This window comes from Galleria mellonella, unplaced genomic scaffold (assembly GCF_026898425.1).
Source record: "Galleria mellonella isolate WM207_F2 unplaced genomic scaffold, CSIRO_AGI_GalMel_v1 utg132, whole genome shotgun sequence".
NCBI lineage: Eukaryota > Metazoa > Arthropoda > Insecta > Lepidoptera > Pyralidae > Galleria > Galleria mellonella.
The window spans coordinates 7,264,985-7,292,757 of record NW_026441989.1 but is presented as its reverse complement, the minus strand read 5'-3'; the positions used below and the strand labels follow the sequence as shown (position 1 = coordinate 7,292,757).

Genomic DNA, 27,773 nt, shown 5'->3' with positions numbered 1-27,773 from the left:
CCTCCACGTCCTGTTGCCTTAATGAGATATCCGTAATTAGGCTTAATCTTATATATCGTGTGTTACTCATTTTGTTGTCATTGGGATAGGTATGATAATGAATTTGATGTGCAAATAACGTAATTACGATACAGTAGAAAGCCGTGAGTAGAGGGGCGGTGCGCGGGTCGCATCACGCCGCGGGCGCAGTGGCCCCGCAGAGCGCGTGCGAGTGGCTGCCGCTGACACAGTGTCAGTGCGTCTTGTCCCGCGGAGGCACCGACACCGCGCCCGCGCCCGCCACCGCCGCCGCCTCGAGCGCTACGCTGCTGACCTGTATAAAGCAGAGGCCCCGCGAACACTCGCACGCAGTTACAGCCCGGACACGATATTCCGTGCACTCACTAGCCACGCGTCTTACACTCCAAAACAATTCGGGACAATACACTTACAAGCGGCGAAGTCAGTTTACCTATCTGTTATAATGACTGAACACGAATGGGGATACACATGCGAAAACGGTGAGTTTACCTCCTCTCAGTTCTCGGTAATCGTTCACTTGAAATGCGAAGCAAGCGGCGAGGACCGGTTTGTTTACGTCGAGGCACGTGACTTATCCTATGTAAATATACAACTTGTAAATAAAGTCGATGGACTTAAGCGATCATCACTTGCAACTTGCAACCATCTGGACCTCCTTAGATAAACTGAAATGAATATTTTCATAATCATACAACCGTTATTCAACACGGATTTGAAAATGTAGGTAGGTACATTGATGTGATTTCAGAAGTTAGGAATAATATGTGTCGTTCCGCAAATTAGGTAGTTAACAATTTGTTTCTATTCATGCAACACCTGTTGATATTACTTAAATAATGATAAGAATGTAATTCCTTTTATTTAATTATAAAGCAAGTGAATATTTATTAGCTGTTGATTCTTTATGGCTATTTACATACGAAATATGAATAATCGAATAAATTAAACATTTTAAAATTAATCAATAAATTTTTATTTTAACGAAAAATATTCGTTAAAAATTATATTTCTTTTAGATTTTTCTATTACGTACAATATACCTTCGTCACGATAACAAAAAAATTATTATTAATATTCTTATCATTTTAATGACTTGTTTAAAGAATAAAAAAAATTGTAGTTTAAATCTATTATCTACATAAGACGTAAGTAACTTCTCAATATTTATATATAACTATCTCTCACAAATTCTTTAAATAAGTAATCAAGTTTTGTGATTAACTATTTATATTAACCATTATTTCCATCTTTGCCATATCTTTCGTACATATTTTTTAATTTCATTTACAATAATAATATGCGATTATTTCCCTGTATATCTTCACACCAGATCCCTAACAGGATAGATAGCTCTATATCATGTCATCTTATGTAAAATACACAGTACACACGGATCCGTAAAATGGATCCCGCCGTTACACTGGTACTGCTACACGCTAGTCATTATGCAATAAAAAAAATCAGGACAATCCATACAAAAACATTTTTGATGAGCTAAGAAAAGATCCTGTTCAATTATGTAAATTAATACTATTATTCATCTTGTTTAAATTTATTAAATTCCTTTACAAATGTCTTCTGAAATCAATCTAAACAAATTATTTTTAAATTATTTAAAAGACATTAATTTTTTCAGAATCTTTCAGCCTGTGCCTATTACTCATTACAGGAAGTAGGCACTGTATTTGTAACGGAGTCTTCCATCAATAAATTTCTTTTTGTTTGTCATATTGCGAAAGTCAAACAAATAGATACGTAGAGTACTTAATTACTTGCCTACATATTTTGAGATTGTTGTGTTATTTTTACGGTAATCTAGGCAAACCTAAGAATAGTGTCAAAAGTGTAGTGTTGCGTGCAGCGAATGTTGGCCTAGTTAATCAGTTCGAAGACTCAACTCAAATTATACTTCTTCTTCTACTTTAAGCAATTCGCCTACTGATTTCTTCATTATGAAGCCATTTTCTAAAGATAACTGGCTAATCCATTAATAATCTGCCTACATATTCTTTACGTATCTAGTTACACCTTAATAGGCCAATGATCACATCGTACGGTTCTCAAAACTCGTTTATCAAATTATCATTAGTTTTATTTTTAATATATATATTTGAACACTTAGGGAGATTTTAAGTTTGAACAATAATATCTACATATAATAACAAGTTACCACTTTCAACATATTGGCCGTCCGCTTAACTATAAATGGCAAATAAGCGAAAGACCAACCTGTTGGAAGTGATAATCATCAACTTTAAATATTATCAGCACCATGGATATTGCATATATTTATCACACTATGATGCCTGTGTTACCACTTGCTATTCCTGGGGACTATTAAAGTATGTCTACAACATATTACTTTAATAGTCCCCAGTTGGTATATCTGTATACATGTTGTAATTTTCCTGCCATATCCTATGTACTAACCAAAAAATAATCATAAAAATACAGCTACTTGATGTCAGGAACATGAATACTTTTCTAAGAAATATGCATACAGAACCAACTAAATATATATTCTTTATGTTTAATCACAGACACTTTATTTTCCTAACGCCAGACGCAATTATCTATTTAGATTTCTTTGAACACATAATAAGATAAGGTATATATTTTATTGGTTGAATAATTTTAAATACTTTTTGCAAACAACTAAAACACAGATCTATTTAAAATCACTTACTCAAACTCTTCCAATGAAAAGAGCGATAATAGCAAACATTTTGTATAAGAACCACTAAAAACAAAAGCAATGTATTTCAGATCGTGGATAGTCATCCGTCTTATCCATTATAAAAACTACTTAATCTCTACAGTAATCACCGAAACTGACTTCGACAATAGAACTGGCTAATGATGTCTGTAAGACTTCATTACCTCCTTGCATTCATACAATCATATGTTAATTTTCATATAATGTTTAAGTAACCTCTCGTTCATAAAATAGCAGTCTACTTGAAAGCCCCAGAACTGATTTTAGACACATGAGCATGTCATTTATGAAATGGACCATGACGGCTCTCTTTGTCTCAACTGAACAAATGAACATTTGTAAAAAAATACAAAAGCAACTTGATGTTCTACTTATTTATTATAATTATTTACTAATACATGATGTTAAAGAAGAAACCGTGACATTGATTTATGATGGTTCATATGTAGGCAACGCAAACTTTTTTGTGAACAAAATAAGATAAAAAAAATAGCAAATTAAGTTCCTTGTTTAACTAAGAACTTGTTTATATTAATTTTTCTATTACATAGTTTTAAGGAAGCAAAACCAATCTTATTTTGTATCCTGAATTCATATAATATAAATATGGAACTTAAATCGTAATTTGGAATGCTTATTAAAGATATGTTTCGAATAAGGAATACTAGTAAAAGCAAATAGTGTTTGGAAATATTATATTATACGGTGATTGACTAAGCTATATTTAAACATTTACGTTAAATCATTTAAAAAATATCTTGTACATCAGTGAATTAAAAAGAATCATTGCAGAGTTTTTTTGCGGGTTTTTTTCAGCATATAAACTTTCCGAACCCAATAGCAGAATTATAAAAAAATAACGTTTTAAATTGAAATTTCTAATTAAATTTTTGCAAGTAGATAAATTCAAATTTTTTATTATTAGTAAGGTTGTGACTGAAGCCCGTGAATATAATATGAATTTACCATTAAAATTCCTTTCTAAAGTTTTTTCGCGATTTCACTACATGTTTATATGAATTCAAACATTCATATAGTCGTCGTAGCTATTGGAAATATACCCAATACCTCCAAATAAAATGATAATGGTATAAGGATATATAAAAACTATTTTGACTAGGTTTTAATGGACGAACTAGATTCAACTTTTATCTATGTATATACATAGTTCTAGTTTTTTATGAACAGGCTTGCAAATTATCTAAATCACTTAGCAATATGAATTTCGTTTTAAGTTACATTTTTTAATTTAAAAAATAGAAATTAATATTATTAAATAGCCAATTTTCAATAATTTACTTGTAACTAGAAATTAAAAAATTATTATTTTCCAAACAACTTAATATATAATTTTCGGTTAATTATGACTAACTATCACTTCAGTTTTGTCTTAAAAGTTGATATCTTTAAATACATAACAAATCATCATCACCGCAATATCATCCACTGCTGAATATAGGCGTCCCCCTATTGGAGAAGGGTTGCAATGCTTAGCAAGCGGGTTAAAAATCACAGTCAGAATTTTGGTGAGGTTTTAGAAAGACGCTGCTGCCCATTCCTTGAACATTAAGACCCCCGTAGTCGCCACTTAACCACGGGAAAGGAAGGGATAGCCCATTCTATGCCGGGACCACACTACGAACGTAACAATTATACACTAAAAATTGCAGCAATTTCTATGCTCGGGTAATTTAGTGATATTCTAGACATACTACAAATTTTCATCTTTTATCTCCTTAAATGTTTTCACTACTAAAAAACCCGCCATATCAAATACACTTTTCGCATTAATTGCGTAAAATTTGCGAACTAGTACCTAATTTCTTTTCTGGTTTATACGAAAAAAAAAATCATATTTTTTAACTCCGCAATTCTTCAGTTATATTCATTAATTTTTTGGCGGGTTTACCGATATTTAAGTTGACGTTTTCAGGCATAACGTGGAAAGAAACTACTTGTTATATGGTAACTGCAGTTAATGAACTGTGATCAAAATTCGTTTTTAACACTATTCGAAACACTATCTGCAGGTAAATGTAATATTTCTAAAGTGGTTGCAAGTTTTTCAACGCCTATAATTTTTTGATGCATATGAGATTTATAACCGTGACCTATTTATACTTCCTGAAATCTTTTGCTGGTGAGTTTTCTTTGCATGAACTACTTTCTGTAAATGAGAGGCAACGAGTTCAATCGTCGGACAAACCTATTTAGGAAACATACTCTCCTAAATTGGCTCAAGTTTGGATGTTCTGGTTTGTTCTTCCTAGATATTTAATGTCTAACTTCTCGTGTGAAGATGTTATTATAGTTATTTGTTCAATATTTCCAAATTCAAATCACTTTTTGTTAATTAATACTATACTTATGTCTCAACAAGCGCAAAAATAATAAACAACGTTGAACCAATAGCAAGTTTCTGTTGGGACACATTTTTTTTATACCCCCATTATCTACTAATCATATAATAATTTCAGAAAATCTCTTCTCGGTACGTTATTTATTTATCTTACCTATACAAGGAATATTTGTGTATCTTGACTCAGCTTGAAGATCAGTCGGTCAGTTTCTTTTAGCTCAACAAAATTAGAGCGCCAGTAGTAAACATAAGTACATTCAATCAGAATGCTATTTCAGAGATGTTTTCATTTTATAGTCCTTTTCATTCGTAAACAAACGTGCTCTCATAAAGTTGTTGAAGTTTTACATCCCTTGCTTTTCAATAAACTGCAATAAATAGCCACACGTACCTATTCTTTATGGCGCCAGTTCAGCGTGATTCAATCCAAATAATAATAAATAGGTAGGTTTAATAGGAATTATTTTTGTTTAGACTTGGTTAACGTTAGTTTACTCTTATAATGTATCAGTATACTTGGTTAATGTACCTATTTGTCCATTTCTTAGAAAATAACCATTTGTGCAAAGGATATGGCACTAAAATAGGTAGTTAATAATAGCGTGCCAGTAACTCGGTTTTAATTTATTTCTTCCTGTTACTGCACTTATTGTTACATATCTGAAAAAACGACAGCAATCACCTTCAACCTCCAATGAGCCAATAATGTTGCAATTTTTTTGTATCTACCTCTCTCATAGAATTCTATGCGCATCGCAGTTTTTAAGTGACTGACAAAAAGAGGAAAAGTTCTCAATTCGTCTATATTTACTACCGACTCCAAAAAGTAGAAGGTTTTCATTTCGGTTATATTTTTTTATGTTTGTTATTCCATAACTCCGTCAGTTATAAACCAATTTGGAAAATTCTCTCTTTATCTGAAAGGATATACTTACAGATTGGCCTCCTGGGGATTTTTTATATAATCCCCATCTGCTCAGTAGTTTAAATTTAAATAAAAATAATTTGTTTTGCCACGATTAAAGGCGGTTTTTTTGGAACACAATCTTAAATAATATTATTTCTGTAATGATGTTAGATGACGTCGCCAATTTAATAATTTTGATAATTCTTTTTGTATTAATTAAATAAGAGTTACTCCCGTGTCGGTAACTAACTTGGCACAACTAAAGCGACTTTTTTTATTTCAGAGCAAAAAATTTTTTCTTGTAAAGCAAAATCTATTTGTAGGCAATTTCGGTCGACAACTTTAAATATTCATTGATGCAAATGTTTTTGTTGATAAAAATATAATTCAATAACTTATGTGTATAATTAAGTAATTCATATTTAGTAAGTAATCTATACACTAATATTATAAAGAGGAAATATTTAATTGTTTATTTTATAATAAACAAACAATCAAATATTTCCTAAATTCATTTTTTATAAATTCAAAAACTACTCAATCGATATTAAAAATTCTTTCATCTGTAGATAGCTATATTATTGGCAGCTAACATAGGTTATATATTATTTTCTAAAATTCTATCGTGTGAAGTCAGGCCGAATCACTAATTATAAAATAAAGAGAAAAGTAAATATATATACTCCTACTTACATAACATATTAAAGAATGTTGTCTCTAATATAGGGTATATATCTAGTACATTCATTCAAACGCACAGAAATTTATACAAACACGCAAAAATATTTTTATTAAAATATATGCACACACACTACTGTAAATATAGAGAACGTAATGACGCTACAAGTTACTTGGATTTGCTAAGTATTGTTACATATTTAGCATACCATATTTTATGCTATGGATTCTAATCAAAATCAACAATTCATACTACGTTTGTTTACAAGGGTTATAAACAGAAAAAAAACAATGTAAATAAACACAATCATTTTGCATACAAAGGAGTTGAGCTGGTCCATTGTTGGCTAAAACTGTAATAAGCTGTGTCATTTATTTGAGGCCAGTGATAGGTAACCTACTCATAAAATTAATCAATTTCATATAATATAATTTTAAATTGAAAGCTCACTTTAATCTTTAAAAGTAATATTAAAATAATGTGGTAGTATAAACTAAAAACATTAACAAAAATTTACCTTACATAAAAATTCAATTTAATTTTTATAAAAAAATATCTGATCTGTTAATAATTAACAACAATAAATTGTATTCGTGTGTAAATGAAAAATAACTTGTGATTTTTTTTTTTTATTGAAAATATTACTATACACATTCTCGATCAGTTTGTAAAATTATTCGCGATGTTGTTATGTTACTTAGTATGTTGTTATGCGGGTACATATCTTCGAATGTACTCAAAAATGTGCAATGTATTTTACAAATACGTAGCCAGAACTATATATACGTAACTAGTAGAGAATATAGTGCCCAATACACGTTTTGTTAAAGTAAATTGTCGATAACAAACACATCAAATGAATAATACATTTCATAAATAAACAATAGTCCATCTCATCTACTTGAGTCTATTCTTTTAAGTGTTGTTAGTGCCCACACGGCTTTACATGATTAATGCAGTAGGTATGGATATGCACTTTAATAGGAATTTACACAAGGACATGCAAATAAATAATAAAAACACCCATTAGTTGACCAACTTATATGATTAAAATATTAAAATGGTATATTTAGCAATAAGATTATAATTCTGAGCACATAATTTGCAAAAATGACTTACAAAAATAAACTATATACGTACAGGGTAAAAAAATAGAGAAGTGTTCTACCAATAAAAATAAAATTTTTCCCAAAAAGAAGAAAGTATAAAAACAAAAATTAATCTAATTAATACGACCTGTTAAGTTATGAAATTAGTATGAGAGATGAATGAAATTGTTTGCGAATCCAATTCTCCTAGCCATCTTATAGCACGTTCACATTAAATTATTTATAACTAACCTAATTTAACTTTTACATCTAACTGTCACATCTTGAGTAAATTATTAATGGAGACATCAAAATCATCACAGGTAAATCTTCAACCACAATTAGTAATAAGTACGTAAATCATAGATTACTGCCGTAATACATTATATTTATAAAATTGTACAAACCTAATTGTTTTATTTTGTATTATGGAAACATTTTCAAAATGGCGTATCTATATTACAAGGGATTACCCATGTAATTTTTTCAATCGATTGTCGCATCATAAAACTACCAATGGACTCATTACTGTTTGGCGATAAAGTTGTATCAAGGGGTACTGTTGTGCCTCCGCCAAGGCAAGCACGGCCGTACCAACTTTTTCTCGAAGCGACTCACGGCACTTTTCGAAATATTCCTACCTCAAAGCCCGAAAAATTCAAACCTCGCTTTATCTACAAAGAAGTTATTGTGGATAAAACAAGGTTTGAATTTTTGTGATATACTAACTAGCTATATTACCTAATAATTATAAATAATTGGAAAATTCACCAGTCAAAAGTACTATTGACTAGCAAAATCAGTCAATAGTACTTTTGACTAAACAGGTTGGTTAAAAGTGGGTTTGACTGAAAATTATTGGTTATTAGCACTTTTACCTGCAATTTTGCGGTTAGGTTAAGTACTTTTGATTGTTATTTTATTTAAAAGTATTATTGACTAAAACATACGGTCAAAAATACTTTTGACTGGTTAAGAATTTTGACTGCAAATATATAAATATAGTTTACGAACTATCGCTAGTCAAATTTCTTTAATTTTGTCACTGATACCCTCACCGACTTCTAAGGTATTTCTGGCAATCTCATAAACTTCAAATTTTGAATTTATTTAACATTTAGCCTATATAGGAAAGAGAAAATGAAAAATTCCAGAAATTTCATTATTAATTTTCATTAAATGAAATATAATGTTTATTTATATATTTGATCCTTCAGACGTAATGTAAAAAAGCATTTAGTGAGCCGGCATAGTGGATCAACCATAAAAAGTAAATAATAATTTTTTCGGTTCATCGTATTCGTCGAACATATTGTTTCTGTATTCAGAAAGGTGTGGTCACATGTCGTGCTATATAAAAATAAAAATTACATTCTAGTAGCTGATGTACAATGGGATCCCATCAAAAACATAAAATATAGGTACAAAAATACCAAATCTCGCAACGTTCTTCTTTCACCACAGAATGTTTGTGAGATCTATACATATAATAAAAATGTGGAGGTCGAATGTCTATACATAGAAAAAAAAAACGCTAATAACCGAGTCAGAGGATGTTAGAAGTGAAATAAAACAGATCCTGATTATTTATTGTTTTTCTGTTTGTTTGTCTGTTTGTACGGGCTAATCTTCGAAACTATTGGACCGATTTAAATGAAATTTTGCATGGTGATACCTTACATTTCCGGTCAACATTTTAGATACTTTTCATCACGGAAAAGTAAAGTCTTATTGTAAAGTAAAATATTAATTAAAGTCATTTTGACCAAAAACAAAGAGTGAGAACGATACGTCATTTGTTAATTTTGGTCCAATATTCCCAGAACATAATAAATAGGTAGCTACATACATCGATACATACTAAACAGGAATAACAAATATCACGCGCACAAAGTCGCAGGTTTCAACTAGTCTCATAATCTAAATAGTGTCACTTAAAAATAAAATATTTTATTGATAGAATACCGTGCAATTACTAAGTCATTATAATTATTATAGAAATAAAGATATTGATATAGTATGAATTAATTCAATCAGTAGTAGTAAAGTAGTCAGGTAATTAATTAGATAAAAAATTATAATAAATGTTTTATTATAATTTTTTATCTTAATTATAATAAATTGTTGAATTGATGCTTTCACAGACGCTAACTAAAATAACTGACTCGGTTTTACATGAGATTTCACTACTTTTTGGAGTGAAAAAAAACTACGTCGCAAGACTTGGCATTTTTTACGTTTTATGTTTTTGATAGAATTACTATTAAACACTTCTTAGTACTTTCTATACAACAAAAAACACAGACGTGTAAGACTATATTATACATCGCCACAACTAACTACTACTAACTACGTGGCGATTTATATAGATAAACTTCGGTGACTTATGACCTAAGGTAATATTGATATCGTATGATAATTATCTACTTCAAGTTGAAAATAATTTTGTCCAGTTTTTTTTTTTAATACTGACTAAAATTTTTCTTTATTGTCGATATCAATTATAAATAAAGTATATCTTTTATAAATAAAATTTGGTACAGTTATTTTAAGTATTATAGTAATTTAGTTTCAGTAAATAACAACAGTAACAACTAATTATAAATAGTCTCCCAACGTACCACACCGAGGCAGCCTGCCCAAGATACTGACAGCATTACCTCTTTGGATTGCTAAACTTATCTTTTGTACAAAGTAGCTACCAGCTCTCAAGTCACCAATAGCATCGATAAGGCGCGTTGCGATCATCCGACAAAAATGCATTGCATCAGGGCCCCACGGACCCACAGTAGTTTTAGTAATAAACAAGTACACATCGTCTGATTAAAAACGGTTACCGTAACCCATAGATGCCTGCAATACTGATCTTAAAGAAAATTCTTTACTTTTTAATATGTAACTCCATCAATGTAGTCTTGAAAAACCTCGACAAAAAGCTCATTCCGTAAGCTTAACATTCGTGGGAGGAAAATTCACTAGATATGTACTACATCTACACTTTATTCAAATCATATACCTAATACATTAGAGTTCATAACATACTAGCGATTCGTCCCGGCTTCGTATAGGTAGGTAATAGAAAGAATAATTTAGTATTTTATATTAACTTTAATATATATATATATATATATATATATATATATATATATATATATATATATATATATATATATATATATATATATATATATATATATATATATATATATATATATATATATATATATATATATATATATAGCTCATTGATAATATAACTTTCTATACGTAAAAGAATTTTTAAAATTCGTTAAATTTTGAGTTTATCCAATTTAAACAAACAAATACAAAAAAATCCAATCTTTTTATTATTTTATTTATTATATTATCTCTTTATTATATTATTAGTATAGAATAAATTTTGCAAGTAAACAAGTACATCTGATGGCTACTATTTACCTAATTAGCATAAACGCCTAGACGTATAGTGTACAAAAAATCAAGCATATAGAGCACAAACATTTGTCACTATTGTCGAGCCTATGCGATGACTGTATTGTACTAGAGAGTGACGTAATGTAGAGTAGGGTATTTGTTGTTGAAACAAAAAAAATACAATAGAACGCATTAAAAGGTAATTATGAAACTTTTAGGCGCGTCCTTTAATAGCTATTTCATTTCAGTTGGTTATTTTATTTCGTTCAAAAGAAACATTTAGAAAACGTGAAGTTAGATTTAAATATCATAGATTAAAAACAACAATTAAAACAAAGAGCCAGAAAGGACTGTCTTTAAATTCGATGCCGATAAATAGAACTTAGTGTTAAATTTTCGTCGATAGGAATAGAGGGGTAATGCTATTATTGAATATAGTAAAGTCATATTATATTGAGTTTAACAATTAGGCGATAGATTTGCACCCCGAAAAAAGAAGATTTGCGTTTTTTCGTAGCACAATGAAAACCAGTATTCATGATATTTGATAGCTAAGCAATGTTCTTAATTTAAATAAAACAAAGTTTGCTCTATTACATTTTTTCGAATTGAATAGCAAATAGTTGTTATGATATCTTCTTAGAAAATACTGTATTTATCTTCAAGTTTAAAGTTTGCGTGCAAATAATGATAGTTTACAGGAGTCGTATAGACTATTGGACATTAATGAATAGCACATCTTACCCAGTGTGTAGGCGTTTTCCTCTTACACAGTATTTATTCAATTGTTGTTAGAAGTTGAGAACAGATAATGATTTGTAAGACGTAAACCACATTTGTGATTGGTCACATACTTATTATTTATGTATTCTTTATCAGTCTTAATATTAAAGAGTTCGTTGAGGTAGTCTATCATGATTCAAATGTAGAAGTTTACATTAGGATTAAATAATTGAACATTTTTTGTTCTGTTACATTATTATTACATTATGGAATTAATACAGTAAAGTCATTATAAATAAGAATTATTTTTACTACAATTGTATTAACGACCATTATATCGTTTAATAATTCTTTCTTACCTAAATAAGTTAACTTATTAGGTACTAACTTTGAAACACGACTTTGTCCACATGACGAGAAAAAGGGATTAACACTCTGAAATCCAACAACAAAATTAATAACACAATTTTTTTTTTCTTGGGTGAGGTTAAAATATGAATATATTTTTAAACTTCTCATACATCGCGAAGTCATCGTGATTTATGTTTATGAAAAATCTAAAAAAAAAATAAACGTTCAGTTCAACCTTATATTAATACTTACACTAAAATATGCTATATAGGAATATAAATTTATACTTTTCGTATCTTTGAATAGTTACATGATGACTAGAATACTTATCGCAGATTAGAGGTTTTTATGTGTCTATCTAATAAATTCGAAAAAACATTTACCTATATAAAAAAATAAAATAATAAAAATATTTAATCATGTGTATACGAATTGTATTCAGAGCTACTTAACTTCAATATACCTATCTAGAGCGTTGCTCAAAGGTCGAATCTCGTATTTTTATAAACTACTGTTTATCAATACCGATTTCGGGATAATCATTACAGTAAAATTTATTACTTGTTTTAAAAATGCAAACAACACAAACTTTTTGCTCGGACTGGACTGAAATTAGACACGATAACAGCCTATTATGGTTTTTGTTATAAAAAATGGAGTATTGAGTGTTGATTGTAAAGCGTGTGGGCGAAATCGTAGCCGGCAATACTGTACCAGAGTTATTCCGGAGGAGGCGACAGCATGGCGATCTACCGTTCGTTCACGTTCATACACAAAAAGTTCCATCAAGTACCATCAGACTAAAAAGCGTATTTAACGTAATTATACACTCAATCCTAATTTTCAATACCATTTACTATTAAACATATCATTACGTTTGTAGACATGAAATTTCATATCTTCACTGTACATAATACCTTGCCGTACGAAAACTACATTTTTCTTTTTATCTTAGTTTGGTACCGTTAAGTGTAATTTTTGTAAGTTAATGTGAATCTTTTTTATACCGAAACAAATGAATGACCCACCACTAGGAGTTTATTATAGCCTCGGCCGTGTCGCTCCACTACACTACGGAAATGAAGGTTGAAATCACTAAACAAATTGTTATTATTTTCACTGACCCGATGAATAGTCGCAATAAGGAAATATTAAAAAATAAATTGTATTAAACAAAAAATCACAACTCAAAAAATAAGTCAAGTTCACCACGTCATTGTCACCCAACACAATAGACAACAGTAACTAAGGTATAAATAATCAGAAATATTAATTAAACGTACGGTCAACCTGTTTCAATAATAACTACATTTTAATTTGATATAAAAACAATAAAGGTAACTGATGAACATTAATAACAATGCAATAAAATTAATATATTGTTCATCATAAACACTTTTTGAAGCTCTTTTGTGTACATAATTAAATTATCATGACATTCTTTCACTTCAGAGTTTTATTTGTTTGAACAAATATGTGAATAGAATTAATTCGTATAATAAAAATAGAATGTTTTTAGTATTAAACTACCTTGATTTATGTACTAAAAATAAAAATAGAAACTTTAATTTATTCTACTTGTGAATACAGAAATCGGCTTGTATAGGTATGACAATGACGTACAGCTGTATAGATTTTTTAAGATAATTCGCAAGAGTTGATTCTCAGGGGTTATAGTAAGTACTTAAAAAAAAAAAGTTGTGAGTAGGCAAGGTCGAGGCCATCTAAGATCAATGCACGCCGTGATCACTTTTTTCAACACTCTTGATTCAAAGGTTGATTGATTTTTATCTATGGTTAAATTAAAAGAGATTAAACCTAGATGTTTTCAACCTCTAAAATTTCATAATAATTTTTTTTAGTTATCGCAACCGTAATGAAATTAATTTCTGAAGTTTATTTCAAACTAAATAGCTTTAAACAGGGGATAATGTAAATATAATCATTATGGGATTAAATTGTTACTATTTTTAATTTATAGTATAGGTAACAAAAGAATAACATTATCCAACAATTAATAATTAAAGAAAAATCATTTCCAATTTGATTAAATTAATATACATCAAAATTTTTAAATATTTATCGAAGATATTCTAAAAAATACGGTCTAATTTAGAACTTTTCCTGCAAAATTCTATTAGGTTTTATTTTCCATCACAAATCTTAATATAGTTGCCTTTTGTTTTGAAATAAAATTATTTATAATATCGCTTGCACTACGTAAAATTCTGACGAAATAAAATGGCGTTTTGTTATGAATCGTTTATATGACGCGTCGAGACGATTGATTGAATATCCCTTAATGATACCTAACAAAGTTATTCACATGTCATTTGTTGATATTGGACCAATATTGTTTTCGTAGTCGTAATTGGCATTGCGCACATCCGGCAATGAAGTGGTCCAAATAAATGGTAAAATAAACGGTGGTTGCTTATTTTCAACAGCTACATAGAAACTAACCGTATTAATTATAGAAACATAAACTTCCAGTCAATGTTTTTTAAAATTAGTAAATACGTATTGTTATATTTCTTGCACTAAAAAATCTACTTTATAGAAAACTTAGAAAATAATCAAAGTCCATTACCGAATTCATTATTCTATTAGTTGCCAATAAAGAAATATTTTATGGAACTTGACATTTTTAAAAGTATGAATATATAGGACACGATATCTTAGAACATCTCTATTTGATAGAAATATTCTAAAATATCACAGGAAGGTAGCGTACAATAAAATGAAATTGTGACTCCTCTATAAATAATACATATAAAATTTTATTACGTATGATTACATCAAACTAAAACATGCTTTCAAATTATAGATATTTATTTTCTTATTATTATTATCTATTACCACGAAAAGAAAAACTCCATACAGTCTACTGTTTATTTTTTATCATCACTTAATGCATTCATTGTCCATTACTAAATATGAGGCTTTTACGAACTGCAAAGATGATCAAACGATGCATCAAGTCGAACCATCAACTACCTACTTGGAACACAATTAATGTCATTACTCTATGTAATAACTGATTTATATATTAATATTCCAATATTTAATAATAATAAATCGTAGCAGTTACATTGTTCTCCGTTGTATGACCTTAACCATGGTTGTAGATATTTATTATTCGTTTATCTCGACAAGGTTGCATGACTGCAACTCCGCTTCCAGCATACAACTTCAGAATTTTACTTCCTTGTATGCCTATTTTTAAATAGAACATAGCTTATTTATACTTAAAATTGTAACGAGGCTAAAACCACATATTATACTTACATAAAATATACTTACTTTTTAAAGAGAAGAAGAATAGAGCCGGTACTGGACCGAACAGCATGATTATTTTATTTCATTTGTTTAGTGAAAATTTTGCAAACTATTTTGTGATTAAAACTTCCATTCAACTTAGAATTAGGCCGAATTTAATTTTATTGTGATTAAAAAATTGGGATTACAAAAATAATACAAAATAATAAATGCAATTAGAACCCCACGATTTACAATAAAAAGGATTTATATAAAATTACTAGTGGTTACGTAATATAAAAATACTACTGCTTTTTAAACAATTTTTGATCAATTAAATGATATCATGCCATGGTTAGTTACCTAGTGCCAGAAAATAATTTTTAAAAAGATCTATCCTTAAGATCTATTATGTTTAATATCATATAACAGGTAGCTTTTATTAACAAAATTATTATTTCCTTATGTAGGGACAACAAAATTAATGAAATCAACGTATATACAGAATATTAGTTCATTATAAAAAGGAAATCATTTATATTACTAATCATATACGTACATATACGCGTATATAAGAATGTATGTAATAAAATCTTAGAATGGTGGAGTCTGTACATATATCTTGCATGTATTTTTTATTATTTTACTATAAATTCTTAACATTGCAGGCTTTTGATTATCTGTATCAAATTACTTTTATGAAACAAACCACCCTTTAAATTATGTTTATCTTTATTTCTATTGTAATGATTTACATTATGGGTGAATATGGTACAATCTCCCTTATTCAAGTATTATTAAGCAGTAAAGATAAAAAAAATCATTTTTACTAAGCATTATTATTCATTGGTTATGTAAGGTCAAACTAACAATGGGTCAAGTAAATGCTACATAATGACTTTAAACGAGTTGTTTGTTTGATTATCTGTAGGTAATTCGCATTTCGCTCCAAATGATTATTAGACTTTTCGAATAAATTGAAGATAGCTACCTATTCTACCCTATTTAGTATAATGAGGTTTACCAATTCATAGTACAAAGTTTAAAATACAGTCTCTCTGAAATTCGCTTATTTTCATTATTCGCATTATTAATGATATTTTAGAATAAGTACGCATATATATATATCAGCAGTCACTATACAATATGCATAAAGATTAACCATTTTAAACCAAAAAATTTAAACCTCGCATGATTTATAAATAGAAATATATTTTTTAGAATATTATTTAGCACTAATAACACTTGTATTCACTATTATTAAACATCTTAATCAGTTTTCCTTGACGCAAGACAGGTTCAAATATTATTTTACTCAATTTTAAATACACCAAAATATTTAGGTATATTTATAATTACTGAAGATATGAGTGCAGCTTGTATGTACGTAGTTTGTATTTACCGGAAGTCATAAAACATAGATTTATCATTGTGAAAATGTTTTTATATGATTTACTAATTGTCTGAAGATGAAGCGCGGGTGGCACACGGTAGCGGGCGGTACTGCGACGGCCGATAAGATAAGGATTAAACACAATGTGTCACACGCTGTCACTTGCGAGCGTTGAACACACGTTCTACCAACCTGCCACATATTGTCTTGTATACAAATAAACTACGTAATGATAATAAAATTATCGCAAAAAAATGCATCTGTTTGTAAGCAGTCCGCCCTTGTCTACTCTACACGGAAGGTAGGATACATAGACTAGATAGATAGATAGACTCCATTGCCTGCAATCTTACAAACTGTAGAATGACGCGGAAAAAACATTAGGAGCCCAGTTCTAAAATCATAATTACTGTACCCTTATAAAACCATAATATTAATATTAGTTAAAAAACTACAGTTACATGTGTTTTTTACGAATAAATCTCATTTCATTGTCTACCTTTTGGCAGGTTTTACCGTAAAAGAGTCAGATTCAGAGAGGAATCAAAGTCCCTCTAATAATTTATAATTATAATTGACACTTTCACAATCAAATTATTTTAATGACTACACTATGCTATAACGCGTTATAAAAAATATTTACATGTATTAAAAATAAAAGCAGTCAATTAATTCATTTCATTTTTGTTTGACCAGGTCCTGCAACTTGGACAGAGAAGTTCCCAGAAGCGAGAGGGGCTCGTCAAAGCCCCGTGGATATAGACACGTCCCGAGCTAGCAGTGGCGGAAGCGCACCACCACTACTATGGAGATACTCAGTTAACCACACACGCTCTGTCGTCAATCCGGGGTACTGTTGGCGAGTCGATGAAAACGGCTATGACTCAGGTCTGTATAGAAAGATTTTGAAAGTAGGATACTAGGAGGGTTTTCAAAATATAACCAATGTAAACGATAATAATAGAATAATAAATTTAATTAAAAATCATTTAAAGTTTAGATTGGCTAATAATGGCACAAAAACTATACACAGGAACCAATTTTTCTTGCGAAACTAGTTTCACTTCAATTGCACGTGTATCAACAATTTCACGTAGAAAATCATTTGATACATTTGTAATGCAGACATTAATTTCAAGACACTAAAATAGTTTAGTCTTCTGCGTGATTTTTTTATAAAACTAGTATCACTACGCATACAATTTCATAATTTATTTCTAATTTCAACATCAACATGACGTGAATACGTCTTCAAAGCTTTTTATAGCGATAAACCCATGATGCTAACGAAATTGTAATTATCACTAAATAGAACTAACTTACAGAATTTGTTTTATAAGGTTAATTTACATTTCCAAACCTGTTTTTTAATGCATGATAAATCAGATTTCAAATAGGTACATTGAAACGATGCATACATACATACTTGAAAAGGAAGTTGTAGGTAGGTGATCCAATTTGCATTTCCATCGCACTGGAACTGGAAGGACGCGGTTCCCCTAGCGATGAGTCACAATCTTCCGGTCTCATTCTCTCACACCTAGCTTGTTTATTCGTTTCTAATGCAAACATCCAAACATATTTTATAACATTTTGAAATCTATATACTCAATAGACAAGAACATTAGCAAGCCAGCAGTAAAATAATAAAAGGTGACAATTTAAAACAGCTTGTGAAAAAGTCTATTTGAACAAAGATTTTTATTCTGTTCTGTATATACGTATATACAGAACAGAATAAAAACAATCTACATTTATAAAATTATTTGTCTTGAATCCTGACTGATTACGAATAGGCGAAACTATTAAATCTAGAAAACTGAAATTTGGAACACCAGTTTATTTTATAACATAAAAATCCTAATAATTTTAATATTTAAGTATATTAATTTTTGAAATAATAAGTTTTGAAATATTCAACTTAAACGTAAACGGCGATAGGAGGTTAGTGCAACACCACGTGTATAAAACCGCGGACAATTGCTAGTACAGGATAAAATCGAAATCATTAAAATTTTTAAATGATTGTTCTACTATTGAAACAGAATATTTTTTCAATGAAACGACGATCAAAAACAAAAATTTTGAGTCTTCCATATTAATGTGAAAGATGAATACGATATGCGACGTGGAGGGGGTTCAAAATGTTGTTTTTCAACTAATATTTCTATGTTAAAATGTTTACTTTTGTTGGTAAAAAGAACACATCCTTAAAATGGTGCTAATAATTTCGTCTTCACCTGTATAGCAATTAGCAACTTAGGAGAACCTTTGCTAGTAATAGTTAGGTAGTAATTATTGTAGTAGGTGGTCCTTTTTGTTAATCACTAACCTTTAACATGATAACGTCATGACATAGCATACGACGATAGCACCGGCGATAGTAAGTAACGAAGACCACCGTCATGTCCAAATAACATCGTTAGTCTAGTTGTTACAATTGTCAATATACTACTTCATAACTACCTACTTAACACTATTTTAATCGTTATCATCAAATTCGTACTGATTAATAGGATAACAAGCCATTAATTAGTAATGTTTACTATTATTTACATACTTAAATACGTAATGTGTACAACTAATATATTTTACATACACATTTCATATTATAGCGAAAATCTTTAAATCCTTCCCCTTATTTTTCTTTGTAAACTTTTCATAGCCTGATTTACCATTTATTTTGTATAGACTGGTTTTGAAATTTCATTGAGATGAAATTAAGATGTTTAAAAATGTAATTAATATTAAATTAACAAAATTAGGTAGTATAGGACATTAAAAACAGTTCACAATTGGCGAATTTGTCACGGAATATATTTAAAAAAACACAATAGATAGGTAACTTTCTCCCTTTTAAAATATGTGTTAAGTATATTTTATTTCGTATATTAAAGACATGACTGCCCTGTCAAATAACATACTATTTTTAAAATGTACCTACCTATAACTAGCATCATTGAGGATGATGTAAGGGTCGTAATGATACAGAATACATCCAAATATGTTCAGGAATTTAAATGATATGGTGGAAGTGGAATAAAGAAATTGTATGTACACATATGAACCCTCATAACTTACTATCACTCGTTTTTTAGACAGTTGTGCAAAAAAAATTAATAACGAGTTGTTGTATCAGCCGTTGTTGAACATAGCCTCCCCCAAATGGAGGGGGGGGTGCCAGTAGTTGCCACGTTTGGCAGGCGGATTGGCAACCGCAGTTAGACCTTTAGTAATGTTTTAAAAGAGACGCTGCTTCCCATCCCTCTACCATATGCTCCCTTAGTCGCTTCTTACGATACAGACGGGAAAGGAAGTGGTGGCCTATTCTATGCCAGAACCTACACGGCTATAATAACGAGAATAGAGCAATAATTCTCATTAAATAATTTTATTTTCAGAATTACGTGGCGGCCCACTTGGATCTGATGTTTATAAACTACAACAGTGGCATTGCCACTGGGGTGCAGTCAACGGCGAGGGCTCAGAGCATACAGTGGACGGCCGCTCCTTTTCTGGGGAGCTACACCTTGTGCACTGGAACACCACTAAATATCACAGCTTTACCGAGGCCGCCGGACAGCCTGACGGATTAGCAGTCTTGGGAGTTTTACTAATGGTAAATATATATAATAAACAGTTATTCAGAGAGTAGAATAGATGATAGTGTAGATAATGTCCATTGAAATGTTTCAACAAAAACGGTCTAGAGGTAGACCATCAAACCATAAACCATCTAGATGTATGTAATCTAGATATTACAATATCGTTAATGATAAATGTTGAAATGCTGGCTAGCTCATCTATGGTTGTAATCATGAGCACGTTTTTTAGGTATATTTAGTGTCTCTTATTGTATATTTTTAGGGTTCTGTAAAGTCCGAGTCATATGCCAAAGAAGTCTTATTATTTGTCACGGACTTCTAAAATCAAAATTAGATATAGACTTATAAATATTTACTAAAAGATATATACGAGCCGCGACCACACATTTCCACAATTGTAGAGATATGATTAAACAAGGGGTAGTTTTAAAATATTTTTTTAAAATACATTTGCATTGTCTTATTAATAAAAAGCTAGTACCAGATTGATTGATAATATAAAAGTCAAATAGAGGGTTGACATACTTTAAACTTTTTCGACACTAGAAACTTATGCCAGCATAATTGAGCCTCACGAATGTGATTATATTATTAAAAAGATATATTCATCACAAAAATCGAAACCAAACATCAGAACCATAATGTTTTGTTTTTTATAATGGCCAACCAACTTGTTTCAAATGAATGTAGGTACAGATCCAGTCATCATAAGCTTCAGCCATATTTACATCGTAACAGATGCGAATAGTACGTCCATACCTAAATATATGTATTTCCGTACACAGTTTAACCACTGGACAGTGCTTCTAATGTTACAGTAAGGAATGTGCACTGCATGTGTTCGTTTTGTTTTTTTTTTTTTAATGAGTTTAATTAATAATGAAATATTATCCCGCCTGAGCTAACGGTATACACTGGGGGAATACCAGTGAGGGATGATACATGAGGATGAAAAGGCAGGTCAATTAGCCTTCTGTGATGCATTCACCTGGAATTAAGCGCGATAATTAAGCGTTATCACGCTTAATTCCAGGTTATATATGATAGCGGATTTTTTTGGGTTCTCTTTGTCTACGTTTATATTATGTAGCCTGTAGAAAATCCCAGTACTAAGTAATGGCAACCTTTAATAAATAAATAAATCAGTTATCCACGTCGTCTGTATTTATTATTATTAACATAAATATTAAACAATAGTTATTTGGTCATAATACAATATCTTTAGATATTAAGTTTACACACTCCGTCACTCATGAAATTTAGACTGTGATTATAGATCGACGCCGACGCCGACCCACAAACATTTGTTTTTGTCTAAGTTTTTTGTAATATAACAAAACCCTGTTTTAAACCTTTGTACTTATTATACAAATGACATCAGTAAAAAACAGGTATGTACATTATACCTACATAAAATTTTTGCGACTCTACATTTTTGATAATCCATAATTATCAAATAATTAATTTTAAATTAATAATAATGTAAAATATTATTTAAAAATTATATATTTTGACGGGTTGTCCTATTTAACGTCACTTCTTTATTTTATTTACCTTCTTTATTAATAATGTCTACTCGTGCATAAAAACAAATTTGAACGTTGTTATTTTTGGGATGATTTTATTTGCTGTCTAAAATTGATATATATCCGCATGACAAGGCCTACAACGCAAAAAGTGTATGTCGAAAAAATATGCTACTCATTATAACAGTAGGTATCCATTTTTTGCAACACTTAGGAATATCCTAAAATTAAGTTACACCAAAGTTACTTCGAAATTAAACTGATGCTTACTTTAACAAAAAAAAAAATTATAACTATATAATAGTTAGAAAATTTGTAAGAACTTAATTTTCGTTTAGATACTATTATTTCTAGACGAAATATTTAGATGTATATAAATAGAATAATCTATATGTAATAGAATTTAGTGAAAGCCGGTATCGTTGTTTATTAAAAAATTTAATAATAAATATAATTTATTAAAACTGGACCGCATCATGATCAGTGCTATTCTATTCATTCAGATAATAAGAATTACTATGCAATGCAAATGTATAATATACCTTCGTATAAGCTTCATTGACCATTTGCAATTCAAAATTTATGTTAATAAATTAAAAAATTGTTGTTTATCGAAGGTACGTCAATGACTGGTATACGAGCACGGGCAGCTCTTCAGGCTGGTATGACGAAATTATAACGGGCCACTTTGGTCATTGGTGCGGAATGACACAATTTAAAGGAAATGACCCTAGAAATGACATAATTTGTATGAATCAATTTGAAAAAGTGTTAGAACAATAATTCTTCCTGTCTGTACATACCTACAAGATATTTTTTGGTAATTTCAGATAGACTCGAAAAGTTTCATTTTTTGTCGTACGTGTAATTTTATTACCATATTTTGATAATTATATACATTCATAAATAATATATTTGTTAATATATTATCAATTCTTCATAAAGCATATACTCAACTGTAGATGTAGTGAATAGACTGTTGTCTTTCCAATCACCTATGTTTATAAACGCCCGTTTACGATCTAAACAAGATATATCGTAATTTGAAATGATCCTAATTTTGTTCACTTACGATTTTAGTCATATTTACAAGAAAGAAGGCTAGAGCCAAGACTTATTTTAAAATAACTATTTCCTGTGGTTTTGCCTGCCTGAATTATAATAAAAATAATCCTATATATTAATCCAGTTAAGGTTCATCTTTGCATCAACTTACATTCAAATCTCTCATTAGGATGATTGAGGAAAAAACATCTAAACATACAAACATCTTACAAACTTTCACATTTAAATATTACTTAGTAGGATGTTAAAATGTAATGTCTAGTGTAATCTAGCTGACTCAACAAACTTTTTTTCCTTATACCGCCACCTACTGGATCCTTTTTTCCTTATCAAGATAAACTATTCTATCTCTCAAATTAAAGCAAAAACATTTACAAAATTTCATTAAAATCGGTTGAGTGCTTTCAGAAATATGTGTAAAAGAACATCATAACGCAGAATTTTTATAGATATACGAGTAATAACATTTAGGTGCGGTTTCCTGGTTTTAAAATAATGTTATTATGATAACTTTCAATTTTGTAATATATATATAATAAAGAATATAGAAATACGTATATAAATTTATAATAGAGATAAAAATATTTCTTCACACTCAATAATACTTGTTTTAAATAACTAGCTACTAATAGTTAATTCAATTTTTGCACACCGCGATTTGTAGGAATATTAAATACTTACGTGTACTTACCTGTTTTATGTAGGTTCCTATTTGTGATGGTAGCTGTGCCATGACGCAAACAGAACGTTAGGTTGATTGTTTATTTCCGTCATATGTACAACAAATTGTACGTTAATACGTGTGGAATACCGGTGGCCGATCAGTGTAACTAGCAGAATCATTCTCTCGGCTTCCGAGAGAAACTTTCTCTCTGTTGGTTGCTACCGGTGCTCGGTGCACGACAGACGGTGACAAAAGAGTTATTTTCCAAATGCATACTTATCTATGCTCTTAGCGATATAACAAAAATCTCACATGTAAATTAATATAACATAATAATAATTATTGACATATATGTAATTATTTCTAACTTAAAATCTGATGTTTAGAAATTTTTTATTCTCAAAGTCCGAAATAAATATATTTATAAATTTACTAATATAAATATACCCAAGTAATAATAAATATACCCAAGTAGAAGAAAATTTAATAAAGGTTAAGTAGGTGTTAAGAAGCCATGCAATTCAATCCCTTTAACTGCACTGCGCTGTTGTATTACATTATACAGGTATCACCATATTATTATGTAGGTTCTAATATAGATATTTTTATGAAATACTGAAAATACCTAAAATTAATATAATATAATGATGAAAATGTAACAAGTAATTTATTATATTGTTTTGGTAATTTTCTAATCAACTGTATCTTTTTTGTATGTATGTTACAGGGAATCTTCGTCAATTCTAAATATTTTTCAGTGATTGTTTGTGATCAAAAGCTTTCACTCCTGTGTTGATCCAGTGCAATTTACCCAAATTTAAAATTGTTTCGTAAATCAAAATTTTACAAGAATGAATTTCTTTTTTCAGGTTGGAAGAAAACATAATGAATTGGACAAAGTTATAAAACTCTTACCGTACATTCAGCATAAGGGCGACAAAGTGACTATGGCAGACCCATTGGATCCAGCGAAGTTACTACCGCATCGCGAAGCGTACTGGACCTATCCTGGCTCGCTTACTACACCACCTTGTACTGAATCGGTCACATGGATCCTCTTCAAAGATCCCGTGGAAGTATCTGCTGAACAGGTAAGACATAGATAGCATTTTTCTAAAACGCACATCTATTCATATATATCCTATACAAGGACTTTATTTCGTATCTAGTCCAAATATACCGGTTTTTATGTGTTTACAAAAAACATCTACTAACTAACACGACGTGTTAGCAACTCGACCCACTTAGCTAGTAGGTATCTTTAGGTACACACTTTCGAATTTTGTATGTACTTTAAATAATAAAAAAACAATAAAATAGTAAAACAGACTCCATGTAAGAGAAAGGCTATAATGTGCAACAACAATCTCATATCCAATGACAATATTTATCGTTCAAATTAGGAAGTCAACCTCTAGAACTTGATTCGAAATAAAAATTGTTTTTCTTTATATAATAAACAAACGAGTACAACGTAAAGTTAACAATAAATTATATTCACGTCTTTTGTTGAAATTTTGTATTATTATACCTGTTCCTGTACATAAAAAGAAAGAACGAAGAAACTGACATGTAACTCAAATTTATATAGCTTTAAACTATCCGTTTCGTATAGGCATTAAAAGCGAAATCGTCGTTCCGCATAATGATTACTTCACCTAATACCTAATATGTTATATAAATGGAGCTGACTCAACATAAATACATGCTGATGTCAGACTGCAATTTTAGTGACAAATTTTATATTAAACTATATCTTACAAAACTATTACCTATATTTCTACCTCTTTCATAATTCATACATACAGTTGAATATGCAACTGCACATGTATATAATATGATCAAATATACATTTATTGTATGTGAAATGACACATATTAAAATACATAGCACAAACATACATACAAATATAACAATGTATGCAGAAACCTAAAAGAAGATATTTTCCAGCAATCCTTGCAATGTTACATTAAGGCTGCCAATTTTTTACTTTAAATCTATAGTAGCTATTCTTTTAATGTTTATAATATCGAATGTTATGCAGAATAGTTATTGGAGTGCAAATTTGATGCTGTTTTATGTAATATTTATTTTACTAATGTATTAATTTGTAAACTGTTACTTTGCTATAAATAAATAGAACTTGCTCACATTCAATATTAACTTATATTGTCAAATTTAATGTTTTTTTATAATAAGAATTTTATATAAAGCTTCGATTGGTATAATTTCAGTTGTCACTGATGAGGAAACTGAGATGCGGGGAGGCGTCGTGCGGTGTCGAGGCCATGGAGCTACTACACAACTACCGCCCCACGCTGCCGCTCGGCAACCGTGAGCTAAGGGACTACGGGGGCAACTAACCTGATGACACCTGCCTAGCAAAGGACCATTAGTGAACAATCATTTCGCTTTAGAAGCACACTGATGCTATTAGAAATACAAAATGTGACAGTATGTGAACTTCCTAAGCGGCGCAACAAAATGTGATATTAATCATAATCGCCGCATGTAGGCGTGTGTGTTATGTGCTTGCGTGATCTGTAAAAAGGTACTTACCTACTGTTTATATTGATAATGACGACAACCAACCTGTCGATAAAATATTTCAGTAATAATTTTAAAATAAATTGGATAATTAATAATTGAGACTGACTCAATACATTAGGAGAAGGTGCTTAATACTATTAATTTTCAATTTTTTTCTCTAAATTATATTATGATCAGACGTCACATTAATCAATATTGTCACAAGCAATTATAAAAAAAATGTGTAACGCATTTTTAATATAAAATTTAAAACAATTGACCATTTTTACTTGAAACCAGTTTAAGTTCAACTAATTTATCATAAATGTAGAGTTATTAAGTGAATAGACAAGTGCCTTAAGGCTATGCAGAAGCCTTATGTTTCTCAGTGCTTATATTTTCTAGGCATGTATTTTATATAAAAATAGCCTAAGATATCCATCGGTGTAGAAGTCGGGTTTGACCATAAAACATTATTCACTGGGGCTGTTTACGTAGGTATATATATTTTAAAACATTTGTAATAAACGCAATACCTATATTTATTACGTCCATACGTGCCTACTTTTAAGAGTTACTATTAGCTGTTAAGATTACCATATGAAAATATAATTAAATTGTACAATGTGTGTTTATTAACAACAGTCAATATACTTATTTTAATTATACTTTTTAAAATTATAAGAAATTATTAGTCCAAAACAAATTATAAGTAGATAGTAGAAATCCCTCTATTATGTGCGTACAGTCAACTCAAAATATTTTGTTATTTAGTTTTTATAACATATTTTCGTTCACAGTACCTAAAAGTAATAATACTTAAGGTCATATAATGCTGACTGTACAATCATGTAGAGAAGAACGAGTCAATGAGTCACAGAGCTATAGAAGACATCTAAAGCTCTCTAGACTGGACCTTTAATATGTGAAATTAAAAAATTTAAATTTAGAAGCAACACGGAGCCTGTGCAGACAAGATAACCCTTGGGATACTTCTTTGTGAAATTTCTACACATATCGACTGAACTGTATACTTGGCTCGTATGATAAACGAGTCGAATTATATACTACAACCCTACATGTAAATTTAAATCGTTTATGCACGAGTCTTTGCAAGGACACGGTTTATAAAAAGGAAAATGTGTACTGTATATCTGTGCAAGCCCTAAGAATCTATTGTTTTGAAAACAACCTAAATTTAAAAATTGAGGTCCATCCTGATTTATTCGTCACACTATATGTGATACGATACTTATATATTTTGTAAAATAATATTGTTACCTTTTAAAGTAAATATGTGCCTCGAATAATAATTACGTTCACGTCACAGTTATGTTAACTGTTTCGTAGAACAATGCCTGCAGTATATACGTAAATAGGTAAGTGTTGATTATTTATGAGTTAATGTTTACTTTGTAGATTATCGTAGTATTTGCCAGCGTACCAACAATAAATAATTTTCACAAAATTTGATT

At 29.9% G+C, this 27,773-nt stretch overlaps 1 protein-coding gene across 1 annotated transcript; it reads left to right on the top strand.

Annotated features, from left to right (window-relative positions):
* The first annotated feature begins 166 nt into the window (after positions 1-166).
* Positions 167-27,766, top strand: LOC113518280 (carbonic anhydrase 2-like). The gene is made up of 5 exons (XM_026903127.3): positions 167-500; positions 17,606-17,797; positions 20,311-20,528; positions 24,639-24,860; positions 26,004-27,766. Exons 1-5 carry the CDS (start codon positions 464-466, stop codon positions 26,130-26,132), a joined length of 798 nt encoding a protein of 265 aa, XP_026758928.1. The 5' UTR covers positions 167-463; the 3' UTR covers positions 26,133-27,766.
* Positions 27,767-27,773: the final 7 nt, after the last annotated feature.

Excerpts from the sequence above, each read along its gene's own strand:
- LOC113518280 (XM_026903127.3), top strand. The coding sequence starts at position 464 with ATGACTGAACACGAATGGGGATACACATGCGAAAACG. Across the intron at positions 501-17,605 it reads GGGATACACATGCGAAAACG|GTCCTGCAACTTGGACAGAG; the intron begins GTGAGTTTACCT and ends TTGTTTGACCAG. Across the intron at positions 20,529-24,638 it reads TCTTGGGAGTTTTACTAATG|GTTGGAAGAAAACATAATGA; the intron begins GTAAATATATAT and ends TTCTTTTTTCAG.